The 15,922-nt window shown below is 45.8% G+C and overlaps 1 protein-coding gene across 5 annotated transcripts in view; it reads left to right on the forward strand.

The window, feature by feature from the left end:
* The window catches only part of PKM (pyruvate kinase M1/2), a 114,857-nt gene that overhangs the window by 33,400 nt on the left and 65,535 nt on the right, over window positions 1–15,922 (forward strand). For all 5 annotated transcript variants that reach the window (XM_069624647.1, XM_069624648.1, XM_069624651.1 and 2 more), the window contains exons 7-8: window positions 590–740; window positions 1,434–1,586. In XM_069624647.1, the coding sequence (XP_069480748.1) occupies window positions 590–740; window positions 1,434–1,586 (304 nt within the window). The remainder of the gene's footprint in view (window positions 1–589; window positions 741–1,433; window positions 1,587–15,922) is intronic.

Raw genomic sequence — 15,922 nt, forward strand, 5'->3', positions numbered from 1 at the left:
AGCATGTATCGAATTCTCAGTTTTGGAAGGACTGGAGATTGTTGCCCATCTTCTCATCACACTTTGTGCTTTGACCATTTGTTTTGCACTGTGTAGTTCTCATTTCACTACTCTGTACCCTTTGGGTCTGTTTTCTCTCGTTGTCCCAAGCATTTATTTGTACGGTAGTACTGTCTTAAATATGCCGTCACTTTTTTTTTAATCAGAAAAACTCGAATATATAGTAGGCGTTTAGAATTTATTTTGCTGTGATTGTGTACATGTCAATCAATTGGCAGCCTCTTTTCTGTGTTGCTCAATAAGGCTGCAGCATATTCTGTAGCACTATAGGGTGGGAAGAGGAGGCAATCTCAAACTTGTCCCCTCCCATTTTAATTTTGAAACTACAAAGATCTGTTAAAGACTGAGACCGTGTTGTTTTTTGCTTTAGTTCAGGCTAGATTACCATACAAGGAAATTGTGTCTGCAAGGAACATCGGAATTGAGGGTTGCGTGGATGCTTGCAGAGCTGGCACAAGTGGTATGTTTTAACATTAACACAAATTAGGCTTTATGTGCCATCCTGATCATTCATGTCTTGTCCCCTCAGATTTGACGAGATCCTGGAGGCCAGTGATGGGATAATGGTGGCACGAGGAGACCTTGGAATTGAGATTCCGGCGGAGAAAGTCTTCCTTGCTCAGAAGATGATGATTGGGCGCTGCAATAGGGCGGGGAAGCCTGTAATCTGTGCCACACAGGTATTACACAGGCAGAAGATCTGCAAAAAAAACTCAGTGTAGTTATGCATGCAAATCTAGTGTGTGTGTATATATATATATATATATATATATATATATATATATATATATATATATATATATATATATATATATATATATATATATATATATCCTCTCGTAAACCCCACTCTTTGAAAATATGTCCATCCCTACTCCCCAAATACCCGTCCTCTACATGTTTGCTACTCCTGTGGTGCCCGGGACAGTGCAAGGGTTTCTTCCCACTGGGGATATTTTTTCTGTTCCTTTGTCCTAAAAAAAGTATACACACCCTGCATCAATTGGTAGGCATATTTTATGCTTGAAAGCAGTCTGAATGTCTTAACCCTCCACCACTCCACGCCGTTGCGTGTGGCAACTTCAAACCATAACTTTACACTCACTATGCAGCATGACTTGGGGCTTTCGATATAATCAAACAACATTGTACTTTATTCATCACTATGGGCGTTTCCTAAAAGATATTGACTGCAGGTTTAGGTACTTAGTTCTCCTCGTCTGGACAGTGGGCACCCTCAATCAATAGACTCTGCAATCTTTGAGGTCCAAAGTCAGTCATAGTTGCATATTTCCATATTCTCATTCCACTTGTCGTCTTTGGGACTACGAGTATGCGCTTGACTATTCTTAACAGTGTGTATCCTTCCTCAGATGTTGGAGAGTATGATTAAGAAGCCTCGTCCCACCCGGGCAGAAGGCAGTGATGTTGCCAATGCTGTCTTGGATGGAGCAGACTGTATCATGTTGTCAGGAGAGACTGCCAAGGGGGATTACCCACTAGAGGCTGTCCGTATGCAACATGCCGTAAGTAGAACATGCTACCATGCTGTAGAGCTAGTGGTTTAAAAAAGTTTACGTGCTGCATATCGGTGTGGTTTGGACTGGCTGCAGTCTAACAGGGCGAGCTTGCTCACTGAAATGGCCTGGTGATGTGTTCCAGTGCTAAATCCCCCATATGTTTGTCAGGTGGATTAATCCAGCCTGATTACTTGATTAAAAACCTTTGCCTCTCCTCTCTTTAGACTGATGTTGCAATTGCATTCCATGCAGAGCTATTCCTACACTTGCACTGCATTACATGTGTTTGTGCAGAGCACGTTCTTGCAGGCTTAATCTAACCTGGGCAGATTTGCTTGCTCCTGCATCTGTATACCTCAACCAGTTACTTGCATGCCATTTCCATGATGATGCCCTTATGGTTTGCTGGTTCCAGTACAAAATGGTGCTTGCACTCTGTCATGGCTTGGCAGTAAGATGCCCTTGGTTCTTGCGGCTGAAACCCCTGATCCTTTGGCTCAGATGGTTATGATGAAGCAGTGACTGCTCATTTCATGCCCCTGAAGCCGATGTCTAAAGAATGTTTCTATATATCTGAGCAGAAATGTTGATTGTCCCTATTGAATCCTAAATGTCCACTTTGTAGACCTTATTTGTGTACTCTTCCTAAATGTTGTCTCGCTGCTTTATTTGTTGCGGCTGGCCTAGCCAGGGATCATTAGTCCTGTTTGAACTGCCAGCATTCTCTGCTCTACCACGGATAACGAGAATGCCCAACTACACCACACCACACTGGTCTCCGCAGTAAACTCTAATGTATCTTTTGTACAGACCATGCGTTTGATTCTGACATTGGGCTCTCGAGTGAATGTGCTGTGCTTGGTTAGACTGGGCCCCTCACAAATTACAGGTGTTGGTATTGCGCTTGCCTTTGTTAAAGTAGGGTGGTTTGATTATGCTTGCCTTTTCTAGCAGCCAGTCTTTTGTTCTTTGGTTCTTCTAGAAAATTGCCTGTAGATGTGTCTTGAATGTTGCGGTTTGCTCGTGTTTTCAACTAAGACTGTTTCCTGCATATGCTCTGCTGCATAACTTCTTGTAGATTTGGGTGATTGATTTTTTTCGTGGATTGGGTGCATTGATTACTGTTCTTTTGGTGGTTACTCTATTCTGATGGTTAGTTTTTCTAAATCTTATCGGTTAGTATAACAATTTGCGATAAATTCGTGGTGCTTTGAAATCTTTCAGCAACACCAAGGCCCACACCCGCCATGATGGATTGTTGCGACCTCTGGCAAAAGCAGCCTTCCTAAATGTATGTACTTTCTGCTTAATTATGATGCAGATTACTCGCCGCTTTCAAGTGACTTGTAACAGTGAGAAATGCTTCTCGTTTTGGAGATCCTGCTTTTTGCAATAGAGAACCTGCAACTGTCTGTTCAGATGAGAATCCTGAGTCAGGTCTGCTTTGGTGGTACAAAGCTCGATCAGATGGCAGAGATTGTCCACCAATTGCAGGACAAACGGACCGCATCCTATGGCTGGGGGTAACTAATCAGTTTCAAGATGTGTCGTCATTTTGTTTGCGTCGAAGGTCCAGTGACAGACTATGCGGCTGGTGGTTTTACTTGCTTCGTATGGACTGGTCTGCCCCCCCAACCCCCCCCCACCCCAACCCCTCCCCCCCCCCCCCCCGTATTACCTTGTGATGACAATGCAGTAGGACCTTTGTTTGGCGATCTGAGGGCACTGGTAGATAATTGGCTTTTTTTCAGTTTCCATCTGAGGCTTGTATCTGCTTCGAATCACATGCTTTGCATAATGCTGACATCAAGTGGAAGTAGTGAGTGTTGCACGTAGTTTTTTTGAAGTTCAAAACGGGATGTCGACAGGGTGTGACTGTAATACTATCCCTAGTGTGACATACCCATGATTTTCACCCCAATCCCCTCACGCATCAAGGTACCTCAGATGGTTTTTTTTTTCCCACCTTCGTGGCTAGTTTTTTTTGCAGAGTCATCACAAAAGCCAAGTCTCCGAAATCCGCGCTTGGACACTACAGCGGAACATACCAGTTCCTGCATGACTCTCCCCAGCTTTGAAAGGCAGTCACAGGGTGCTATGAGGAAGGCTTCTGGCGGCACAACTATGGAGGGGCGCACGCCAGGCGCCCACCGTTATGCTGCTGACCAAGCCCGCTGTGGTTCTGTCTTCGTGTTTACCACAAGGCACCCATGCAGATGCTCCAGCGAGGCATGCATAAATACTGTTCGACGGCTGAGGTGGAAACACAGAAAACGGCAGTTAAAAAATCTCCACACAGAAAAACATGGAGCACTGTGCTCGTGGCAGACATGCCTCTGAGTATCATCGGGAAGAATCTTCCGCCCTCGAGATACGCCCCAAGGACACATCCAGGTTCGACTGCCCTACAGAGGTACCAACAGTGGCCCCAAGGTCACCACCAATGGCATCCAAGGTGCAAAAGACCATCCTGGGGGAGACTCCTTGGACTCAGACAACATTTGAAGGTACAATGGGGAAAATCTAGACTTAATGAGCAGGTTGCCCATTCCACAAACCTGTGGAGCAGCCCTCGGCCTGTGATGCCTACTCAACCCCCACACCTCCCTCTCCTCCTAAGCCAGGGGGTCTTCACAAGGTTCGAGCAGACCAAGACATGTGGGTAGTCCATCTCAACAAAATGGTGATGACCCATATCTGAGACCAGGATGACCCGCATCTGATCGACCCCTCTGCAGTTGAGAGCGTTCATGCTTATCTATAGCAAACCAATTACTTATGAGTTGCTTAAAAAGGCAGCTCGCCATTTTGGAATACAGACAGAGGAGACCAGTCCTGTGTAGGGAATGACTTTGTTGAGGATCTCCTCAATGAGAAACACATTAGCCAGGATATTCCCCCTCCTAGAATCCATTAAAGGGGGGTGGGGGGGGACGTCTCTCCTTCCTGGTCTACTCGCCCGGCGCCCCCACCTCTTACTAGAAGTCAACACAAGGGTGGAAAAACATTCAAGCCATCTGAACCCCTTTATATCAGATGACACGTCAAGCCGGATTGTCTTGTGGGTACTACCAGAAAGAGCTGGTGTTCCACACTCCACCTTGACAGCACTTTAAACAAGGAATGCAGAAGGCTATACACGCTGGTTAAGCATAGCGCCACTTCTGGTGCGTACATGACCAGAATAGTAAACCATACAACCCTGCTTGCCAGCAGCACCCAGTGGGATGATGTAGTAAAAACTTGATTCTGGACGAGAACCTGCTTGTTCTTAAGGTGGCCAGAGGGGAAAACTAGTGTCTCAAAACGTTCTAGATTCTGCAGACACATCCGAGGGAACCCTCCTGAGAAGACACTCTTGGCTTGGGGACTCTGGCTTTAAACCAGAGACCAGGGGAACCCTTATCATGCCCATCGAGGAAGGTCTCCTCTGGTAAAGCGGTTGACTACTAGCTCAAAACCACCAAGGAGAATGAGATCAATACCCTGGGTCAAATGATTAATAAACCCTTTATACAGAAGTGGGTATTGTTGGAACTTCAGGGCACATGGCTTCAGCAGACCAGGCCAATCTGGCGCAAGCACGTCTAGTGTCTTCTATAGCCACCCAAGGTCAATTGTCGTATCAATACCAACAGTGTGGGTTTCACTGTGGGAAAGTACAGCCTCTAGAGGCGCAGCAGTCCCTGCTGCCAAATGATGGGCTGATCCAGGTTCTCTCCAATGCATCCCTGGTGTTACCCCTGAATATCAGACTGCTGGGTACTGGAAACAGTGGCTAAGGGACACGAGTAACACCTCACCACCATCCACCTCAAATAGCAAGAATGTCCTCAACACTACACCCTGCAGGAGGACAAAAATTCTACTCCAAAAGGGAGCAATCGAATTGTTACCTTGAATTTGTTAAAAAAAATGGTATTTATTCAATGTACTTGTGCCAAAGGACCACAATGCGCCCAGTGTTGGACCTGCACCATGCAAACGCACATGTCAAACCCCAAAAATTCAAACGTTGCAGGAGGTCATCCCACTCCTGAAACCTGGGATTACATAGCAACATTGGACATGAAAGATGCATACTTTCAAATGTCACTGATGGCTCTCAAAAATACCTCAGATTCAAATTGGGAGACTGGCACTAGCAATCAAAGGTGCTAGCTACCCTTCGGCATTGCATCACCCCCAGGTTATTCACAAAGGTGGTAGCCGCCCACTTGCAAAGGCAGTCTGTTCCAGTCTACCCTTACATAGTGGCTAATTACCGGGGACTCCCCTGAGGTGCCTTCATAACACGCAAGCGGATAATGCCATTGGAATGATACCACTTTTTTTTATATGCAATTTTAAAGAAAGTTGTGTTTCAATTTAAGTGCTATCATGATGAATTGTGTTGCAGGTCTATTCCAAATAAAGCTTTAAAATTAAACTCTGACAATCTACCTGCTGTTCCAATCTCCAGAAGTCTAGTGCCCAGCCAAGTAAAGCAGTTTCTGGGGCCACTAATCAAAACCTAGCTCTTAAGAGCTAGGTCCAACACATGTTTCAAACACTGCAGTATGTAGCCAGTCGTCGGGTGATGGTACGAAAGACCTTACGCCTGCTAGGAATTATAGCTTCCTGCATTTACCTGGTGCGTCACACCAGACTGCACATTTGTCCAATGCAAGTGTGGCTAGCAAAACAATTGTCGCAGGCAAGCGGGTTGCAGTGGTGGAACAGAAGCAGTGGTGGAACAGAAGCAATCTGTTGGAGTCTTTCCACACACGGGATCATATCAGATGCGTCCATGACCGGCTGGGGTGCTCACTTCCTTCACTATACTGCTCATGGCCTGTGGAAAACACATCAAAACCTTCTGGAACAGAACGGGTTGGAGGGGGGGGGGAGAGGGAAATCGCCCCTCTGCATACACGTCTCAAACACTGAACTACACACAACCTTTCCTCTAAAGCACAACAAACCGCACACACTTCAGTACACGACAACAAAACAAACCACACAACAAAACAAACCACACATAGCCCTGCACAACAGCACGTGAAGGCTACCAATTGAAAAACACACCTAAGCTCAGCGAGAGGTGTAAAACGAACTGAAGCTGTGAACAGCATAGCTCTTGCTCTTCACCCTCTCAGTTCTGCTAACTTATCGTACACTCTTGCTTTTCAGATCTGCCACAGGAACACTTCAGTGTGCAGTATAAATATCCTTTAGTATAACCAAACTACTAGCAGTCCTAAAAGTACTCAAGCCCCCGCTAGCAGACAAGTCTTGGTCCTCGCATACCGTACCGCAGCCATGTATTATATAAACAAACTGGGTGGAACAACTCTCCAGGGCTGTCATAAATGGCCCAGAACATCTGGCTGTGGGCACTACATCACATGTTCCTATGTTGCAGGGAAAATCTATTCTCGGGCAACGTGCTAAGCAGGAGTAGAATGCTACCCTTCGCATGAGTGGAAATGGTGTTATCAAACTTGGGGTTCAAAGATGTAGACCTTCGCAACCCTGGAAAATGCACAATGCAAATTACACACCCAGGTTGCCCCAGACAGGATCCAAGGGAGAAGGTACTTTTGCATACTCCTCCTTCCCCATAGCTCTTAACTAAATGGTCCACAAGCTACACCAGGAACAAGCAGCACTGATCCGAATGGCTCCAATGTGGGAACGACTGACTTGTTTCTCCCACCTTATGTCACTGTTCCGCCATGAAACTACTGTGTCCGGACAACCTGTTGACACAGGATCATCCGAGAACCACGCTTCACCCATGCCTTCGGCAGCTTGGTTCCTGAGGTCATATAATTTGGTCATCTAGACCAAAGGTGCATGGAAATACTCCAACCTAACACAAGGCATTACTATTTTAGCAAATTAAAACCTGAAAATGTTTTCTTATGGTGCAGGACACAATCTCTTAATCCATCTGACTGTTCACTGTCCACCGTCCAGTATATAGTAAACTACCTTCTATATCTACTTTACTCAAGATTAGTCTTTAACTCACTCAAGTACACCTAGTGGTTCTCTTACACCACATCGCGTAGTAAATGTTGTGGCGGAAGCTGCCCGTAGTTTCTTGGAAGGCATCAAAAAAGGTACCACAACTTCTAACCCTACTCCTGGCTAGGACCACTATAATCATACTCGCTACTACACTCAAAGCTCAGGATGGGCGGTGGTTGGGACTTCGAGCCAATGCACAAAGCCAGCCTTAAATGTCTTGCATGCATCTTCCTTATCTGTTACCTCAATCAGAAGGGTGAGTGAACTACAAGCTGTCGGTACAAGACCTCTGTAGTTTTACACAGACAAGATGGTGCTATGCACCCATCCTTGATGCTCACCAAGTTCATATCAAAATTCCATTTAAATCATACAATAGAACTACGTGTTTTTCCAAAACCCTACAAATTCAGCAGAAAAAAGCCTTCATACACTAGATGTACATGTTCTACCTTCAAAAGACTGAATCTGCTAGCTAAAAACAGATGTATTTGTCTGTAGCCGCTAAGGAAGGGGCCCCTTATCTCTAAAACAGCAATTTCTAAATGGATTGACCACTGCATCCAACTTTGTTATTCTCTTGCTAAGAGAACGTTGCCGAATAAGCCTAGAGCACGCTCCACTCGAGGCAGAGGCAACTCTATCCTTTATAGCAAATGTACCCCTAGAGTCCATTTGCAAGGCTGCCACTTGAGTGCAGTAAACACCTTCACCCAATGTTACTGTATGGGCACACATTCTAGGGGTGATACACATGGGGGGGGGGGGGAGGACACGTAGTGCTGAAACGTCTTTGCAGCGCTACCTTCCAACAACCCACCTTCTTACTGCTCGCTAATCTATGCAAAGCATGTGATTCTAAGGAGATCACAAGCCTCAAAGTCTGCATTACTGACTGCAATGTATTGATGATGCTTGTATCTGCCTGGATTCACATGGGGGGGGCCCCCCCTTCCCTTCATCCCCTATTGGAGTAGAAGGGGCTTGGGAAAGAAGCATAGATCGTTCACACCTCATGGTCTCTACCTACACTTCACGCTTGTAACTTGCACTGCCTCTTGTCAGAAACAAATCTGATGTCCCTCGACGCGTGGGGGATCATGGTTACATCACAAGGGATAGATTTAGTCCTGCCCTGTCGCTGGCCCTTTTCGAGCTTTGAAAAACGCAATGTGCAATACTCTGTAACATCCACTAGATGTTGGCCTATGCAAAGCATGTGACTCTAAGCAAGTGCAAGCATCGGGAATACAATTACAGTGAGTAATGTAATCTTTTTGATGCTTGTGCGTCTGCTTAGATAACCTGTTATGCATAGTCTGTCATCTAGTGATGGTCACGCAATAGTACATGATTTCGAAACGGAAAGGTATGTTGACCAAACGGGTCAGTAATACTATCCCTAGTGTGATGTCTATTCTAGGTCCTTCAGATTGTTTTCCACCGTTGTAGTGCCACTAGTTTCTAATTAAAGGCATCAGCCTGAAGAAACAAAGTTTATCTTTATTTTTGCTAAGCGCCCATCGCCTGCCGGGAGATCTTCTACAGCAGAGCTCGGCGGACAACCAAACAATCACCTTGGCAGACGCTGACTGCAGCCTACACAGGCCTCACCGGGCCTCGGCCTGTTGCAGTAGGGAGAGTGGGGAGGCCAGAAGGCCTAACCTCCCTGCCCCCCCACCCCTTTCGCTTCACTGCCATTTCCGTTAATCATGGAAAATGCAGTTTTGCCCGTCCTGCAATCGAAAGTACCCCTGGGTAGACGCACAGGGTGTGTAACTGTCTCCCACAGGATCACCCAAAAAAAACTGCAAATCTTGCAAGCTCTTTCGACCTAAAACATTAAAGGACTGCAGAACAAAACGCTGGGCCGCCCATGCCATGTAGGCTGAGGCCTCCATTGATGCGGAAGGAGCTTCCAGTGATGGCAGCGTCGGTTTCATAACGAATGCCGAGGGCGATCGGGATTTGATTGACTCCCAAGTGCGAGCCCATGACTCCAATAAGCAGGTCGGCGGTCCTGTAAGAAGGTTAAACTCGGCGACTCAAGCACACTGCACGCCACACCAAGCACAAATTCCATGGCTGACTGTCAACCGTCGAAGCCACGTGGTGTCGAGGGGAAAGGCCCTTAAAACAATGTTTTAAAAAAATCCCTGTACTCTGGACCATTGCACTCGCTGCATGACAGACTCCCAAAACAGACCCACAAGGCAGTTTCTGACACTGCGCATAAAACCGACATCCTTTCGTGCATCGAAAGGTGCTTCAACTGCCCCTTCCACTACCTCCAAAAAATGAGAGCATCTATTAATAAACGCGTTCCAACAGTCTTTTGAAGTCCAAGCTGAAATCCTCTATTTGACTCCTCTACCGTCGGCCCCATACTTCCCAAAGGTCATCTGAATAGAGAGCTTAGATAGGGTCACGAGGAGAATATGCTCCTTAGATTTGATGGACCGCCACCCTGCACAGCTACTTGCCCTTCAGAAAGTCTCGTACTACAGTAGCTGGAGATGAACCAGCAGCCAAGAATGCATGACTGGATACGTCTCAGCCGAGTACCTCTGCCCAGAGCCAGATTACCCTTTGGCTGCCCATATTCTGTAGACACTTCAGGTTCACTTGGCTCTCGGAGGTCAATGGGGCCAGGGTGACCAAGACTGACTACATCATCCAGTCACCAGACAACCAGGATCAACTTGTAGTCGACCACCAGCTACAATGCAATGAACTACTCCTCGCTGCAGAAAATCAACATAGACACCCAGAAGGTCCAAATGGATAAAGATTTTGTGGAGGACATTCTTGAAGTCTGCTACACAATTTATTCCCTAGAGACACAGGCCATGTTGCTCAACATGCCTATCAAACCAATGCTCTTTTTGGCAAGGGGATTGAGGATTCCCTTAGTATGACACTCTAAAAATCTCTTGCCCAGCTGTCCAGCAAACAGTTTGTGCACATGGGGGTGGGGAGCGGTGTGTTTCTAACACAAGAAGGTTTCATGGACATGGCGCTCCACGCTACTCTGGGTACAGCCAGGGTAACCAATCATCCTTAGGCAACATATGGGGCCAACACTGCTCATTTTAAAAGCGGCTATAAAAGATCACAGAACCTCCTCAGCTAGAGGCTCCACCCAAACAATGACACCACGCTCAAGTCACCTCCCATGCAACTCGAGTAGGTTGCATTTCTCAATTAACCCACGCATGGGAGGGATCGCGTCAGACAAGTGGATGGTGTCCACCATGGCGGGTGGTTACTGCATAGAACTACTACCAAAACCGCCAAAGCACAAAGATGACTCTGGAAGGAAGGCGCCTTTTACCACTGCTCCAGATAGGATTCTGGCGTGAGTATTTTTTATTAATTTTTTGAATTGACAGACCTATTAAAAGTTTCCTCCTTCGCAAGAGTAAAGTGCCTGACAACTATCCAATTTGTGTGAAATTCAAACTGTTATTAGTTACAAAACGGCTGTATTTGAAAGTGGGTCCAAATTAATTGCACCTGCGGAATACATTTTCCCCACTTGCTGGCCTCATTCATACACTTGGTTCCACGTGAGCTTGCGCCCAATGCAGGAGTGGTTAACAAACACTGGTCTTGGGCAAGTGGGTCAGTGGGACAATTTAGTGGTGGTTTCGCTAAACCTGGTTCAAGCTCTTTGCTGGTGGTCCAGGGACAACCTGCTAAAAGGAAAACCCTTTTGCAATCCCACCAGTTCAAGCGACACTATCTACAAGCGCCTCGCTATCCGGATAGGGAGGCATTACCTTCACCTCACAGCCCATGGACACAACGCCACAGCCCAAAACATCAACCTCCTAGAACTTTTGGCAGGACTCAAGGCTCTACATGCTTTTATAGTAGGTCAGCCAGTGCAGGTCTTCAGACTGCACAGCTGCCATTGTTTTACATAATCAAACAAGGTGGCACACACTTAGGCTGTACCTAAACATTTGGAAATGGGCACTCAAGCGGAACATGGTCTTAGTCTCGCCATGTTCCAGGGGAACTCAATACAAACTCGCTAAGCAGAAACGCTCTGCCAGAGGAAAACGACTGGCAACTCTACAAAGATTCTACACTAAAGAACCTTGTAGATGCATACTACCCAGCTTAATCTTCCTGATACTTGGGCACAAATGCCAGCTAGTTACATTGGGTGCTTAAGTCACTCACTCTACCAGCATTGCTTTTCTGCCTCTCGGGCCTACCGCTGCTGCCTGGCACTACATGCTTGACAGCCACTTGCTACTTTTTTCCCCTGTCATTCACTTTCTGACGCTCTGCCTCTCACCCGTAAGTGTTGCGATGCCACGTTTAGTTTTTTTCTTGTTGTGGTTGCTACTCCTGATATTTCTTGCGCTCCCTGCCCTTGCTTTATTCCATCTCTCCCCATCTGCTGTTGCTGTCTATCCCTCACTCCTATTGTTTGTCCTGTTATTAACTCTTTGCCTTCTCACCTTTTATCATGTAGCTCATTGCTCGCTTCCTGTTGCTCGAATTTTTCTGTTTGTCTTTTAACATAGCACCAATAAATAAATAGCCAAAATTCGGAAAATGCCTTTTCTGTTGGAAAATTTAGTGCAGCTTTATCTTTGGGTGCTCCTCTGTAGTGTGCAACCCTTCTTTTGGCTGTTCGGCTGGGAATTGGAGTTAGAGGTTTGTCTGACCAGATGCAGCACTTGATTGAATGCATTAGAAGAGCCCATATGAGCTATGTGTTCTGAGCAGTCACGGGTATAGCAGTCCAGTGAATCTGACAAATGTCAGATGCTCTACGTGTAATGGCTCAGTACACACAAATCAACACTACTTTTAGTAGTCCTGTTGAAAAGTTTATCTTTGTTAGAATGTTACCTTAAACGCACACCTCTGCAGATTCATTAACTCGCCTATCAACAGGATTTGAACTAACAGGTTACGCCATATTCTCTGCAGCAGGGTTATTGACCCACTGAGCTGTCTTTCCCATCAGGCTGTCACTGAGACATAGGGTTGGGGCACGGGCAGTTCCATGTGAGGCTTGCCTGACATAAATGACTTGTCAAAAGCTCTAAGCCTGTTTGAACTATCCTACATGAGTCGGGAGATATCACATTGTGTATAGGCGCTATATAAGAGGCTTTAAAATAGTGCTTGATTTTTGGCAGTGGGACTCAGTAGTAATCAGATATGAAAAGCAGGACTGAGTAGAAAGGATTGAAGTATGACAGCAATGCATCTTCTCACTGTCTGCCAGTGTACATCACACCAGCTCAGGAGGTTGATGGGAAGCGCTCAGTCACTGTTCTTGATTAGTACTTAGCTTGCTGCAGAAAATGCCAACACATGTTTGTGCTTTGTCATTACAGCAGCTATGTTAAGAAAATCAGGTACTGTTCCAAAAAAATAGCAGTCCTGCTAAGAAATGTGGGCATCATGCAATTGGCACCGCTGCAAATATTTGGCTTTGTGCCATGTGTTGTACATAGCCTGAGTATATAGCAGTCCTGTTGAGTGGTACCAGTACAATTGGTGCGAATGAAAATATATACAGCACTGCTTCTATCTGTAGCCATTATACCTGCTTGCGGCGGGTGGCCAGAAAAAAAGTTCAGACCACATGCCTAACTATTTGTTGAACTCAAACTGTTTAGTGCACTTTCATGCATGCAAACACATGCATCTTTAGACAAAAAAAACCTTTATAAAAAATAATTCTCATAAAAGCCAAACTGCTTTCTGGGAGGATCTTTTAAAACATCAAGAGATCAAGAAGCCCAAGCCATTAAATGCAATTGATGTGCTTATGTGATGAAAAGTATGAAATACCCATGCTGCTGGAACAGCGCTGCCTCCATTAAAGCGGATTAAGACTGAGGAAAATGAAGCCGAAACGCAGCCCTTATTTAAGACCATTTTCATTTTACATAATACTACATGTATCCTAAAGCAAAGTGAAAAGCATGTTCGTGAATCAAGATGCTTAATGACAATATAACCTACAAAATGCAAGCAGTTGACAAAGTGAACAAAACACATTCCCTTTTACATTACTCAAAAGTATTGCTCTTGATTGAATCATTAACAGAGTTAAAAAAAAAAACTGGACTCAAGGACAAACTGTCCCCATGGAGCTTCAAGATTTATGGGGGTGCTGCATAAATGACCTTTGTAAGTGGCATGCAAGGAATAATTAAAAGGGGCGTATTGACGAGATTTCTGTACGTAGAAAGGCCTTATACGCACCTCATCTGGAAGGCTGCATATTACTGAAGGAGGTAGAAGCCTTGCTGGGGAAAAGACGCCATAAAGATTGTACCAGTAAACTAGGGTTCATTGTACTTTCTTGTGTCAAAGACCTCAGTGTGCCCAGTACTAGACCTGTGCTCAGCGAATACATATCAAACCACAGATGTTTTGCATGACCATGCTCCAAGAAGTAATCCTGCTCTTAAAACAAGGTGATTACATGGCAACATTGGACATGAAATATGCATACTTTAATATTTCAATTTTCTGTTTCCAGATTGCAGGAGTACACTACCAGTTCAAGGTGCTCCCCTTTTGCATGGCCTCAGCACCAAGAGTGTTCACAAAGATGCTCGCAGTAGTAGCGGCGCACCTTTGGAGAGTCTATCCGAGTGTAGCTTCATCTAGACTAGTTAAAGGAATGGTTCGGTCAGAAAATATTATTGGCCAATAAGATGGGCAATAATAAAACAAAGCTTCAAGCAAATGAAGCTCAAACTTTAAAATTGCAAGCACTAGGGGGGCATCCATTTTGTGAAATGGATGCCGCCTGCGCTTGTGTTTGCGGCACTAATGAAGCAAAAGCCAGTCAGCTTTAGTAAAGAAAAGCTACCACTGGGTGGCTTTTGCTTCATTGTTGCCGGACTCGGAGGACGGGGACCAGAGACTACAGGCAGGAAAGCTGCATCTCGGTAAGATATATAGATCCGCAGCATTTTGGAAACACAACCGCGTGTGTGTTTCCATGCCGTAGTGTTTCTGCCTACAGCAGCTTTCACTTTGGGGCTCTCGGGCACCCCGGTGGGAGCCCGAGAGCTCCAAAGTGAAAGCTGCTGTAGACGGAAACCCAGTAGGGGGCTTTTGCTGCTTGTTTAGTGCTGCAAAGGCAAAGGCAGAGTGGAGGCTGCCTGAAATCGCAAAATGGATGCCCCCTAGTGCTTCCAATTTTAAAGTTTGAGCTTCATTTGCTCGAAACTTTCCATAGGGACTTAGAAAATATATTTTAGATATTTGTTTTATTATTGGCCATCTTTTTGGCCAATAATTTCTGACCTAAACATTCCTTTTAATAACCAGGTAGTCTCTGCAAATGCAACATCCAAAGAACTATCAACCTTCTGTTCGACTTTGGATTCTCCATCAATGAGGGAGAAACTGGGATCCAAAGTAGCTAGCTTCCAGAGTACAAAACATGCTGTTAAAAGTGCCTCACTACCTAGCCGGTCGCCAGATAACTGTACACAAAGCAATGTGCTTGCTGGCCTCATTCATACACTTGGTTCCACGTGAGCTTGCGCCCAATGCGGGAGTGGTTAACAAACACTGGTCTTGGGCAAGTGGGTCAGTGGGACAATTTAGTGGTGGTTTCGCTAAACCTGGTTCAAGCGCTTTGCTGGTGGTCCAGGGACAACCTGCTAAAAGGAAAACCCTTTTGCAATCCCACCAGTTCAAGCGACACTATCTACAAGCGCCTCGCTATCCGGATAGGGAGGCATTACCTTCACCTCACAGCCCATGGACACAACGCCACAGCCCAAAACATCAACCTCCTAGAACTTTTGGCAGGACTCAAGGCTCTACATGCTTTTATAGTAGGTCAGCCAGTGCAGGTCTTCAGACTGCACAGCTGCCATTGTTTTACATAATCAAACAAGGTGGCACACACTTAGGCTGTACCTAAACATTTGGAAATGGGCACTCAAGCGGAACATGGTCTTAGTCTCGCCATGTTCCAGGGGAACTCAATACAAACTCGCTAAGCAGAAACGCTCTGCCAGAGGAAAACGACTGGCAACTCTACAAAGATTCTAAACTAAATATTTTCCCAATGGAGTTATCCTGCCTTAGACGATTTAGCCACAAGCCAAAACTCGCAATGCTCAGACTTTGCTTCCAGGTTTCCCCAGCCAGGATCTAATGGGGGGGGGGGGGGGCGCACACTGTGGATGAATTGGTCAGGGAAATTTGCCTGCTTTTCCACCAACACACCTTCTCTGCCGGATAGTGCACAAGATGCACCAGGAACAAGGCACTCTGATCCTGAAAGCTCCAATGTGGGCAAGGCAACCTTGGTGGCTACC

The sequence above is a fragment of the Ambystoma mexicanum genome, chromosome 11 (assembly GCF_040938575.1).
Source record: "Ambystoma mexicanum isolate Mex_15411 chromosome 11, UKY_AmexF1_1, whole genome shotgun sequence".
Taxonomy (NCBI): Eukaryota; Metazoa; Chordata; class Amphibia; order Caudata; family Ambystomatidae; genus Ambystoma; species Ambystoma mexicanum.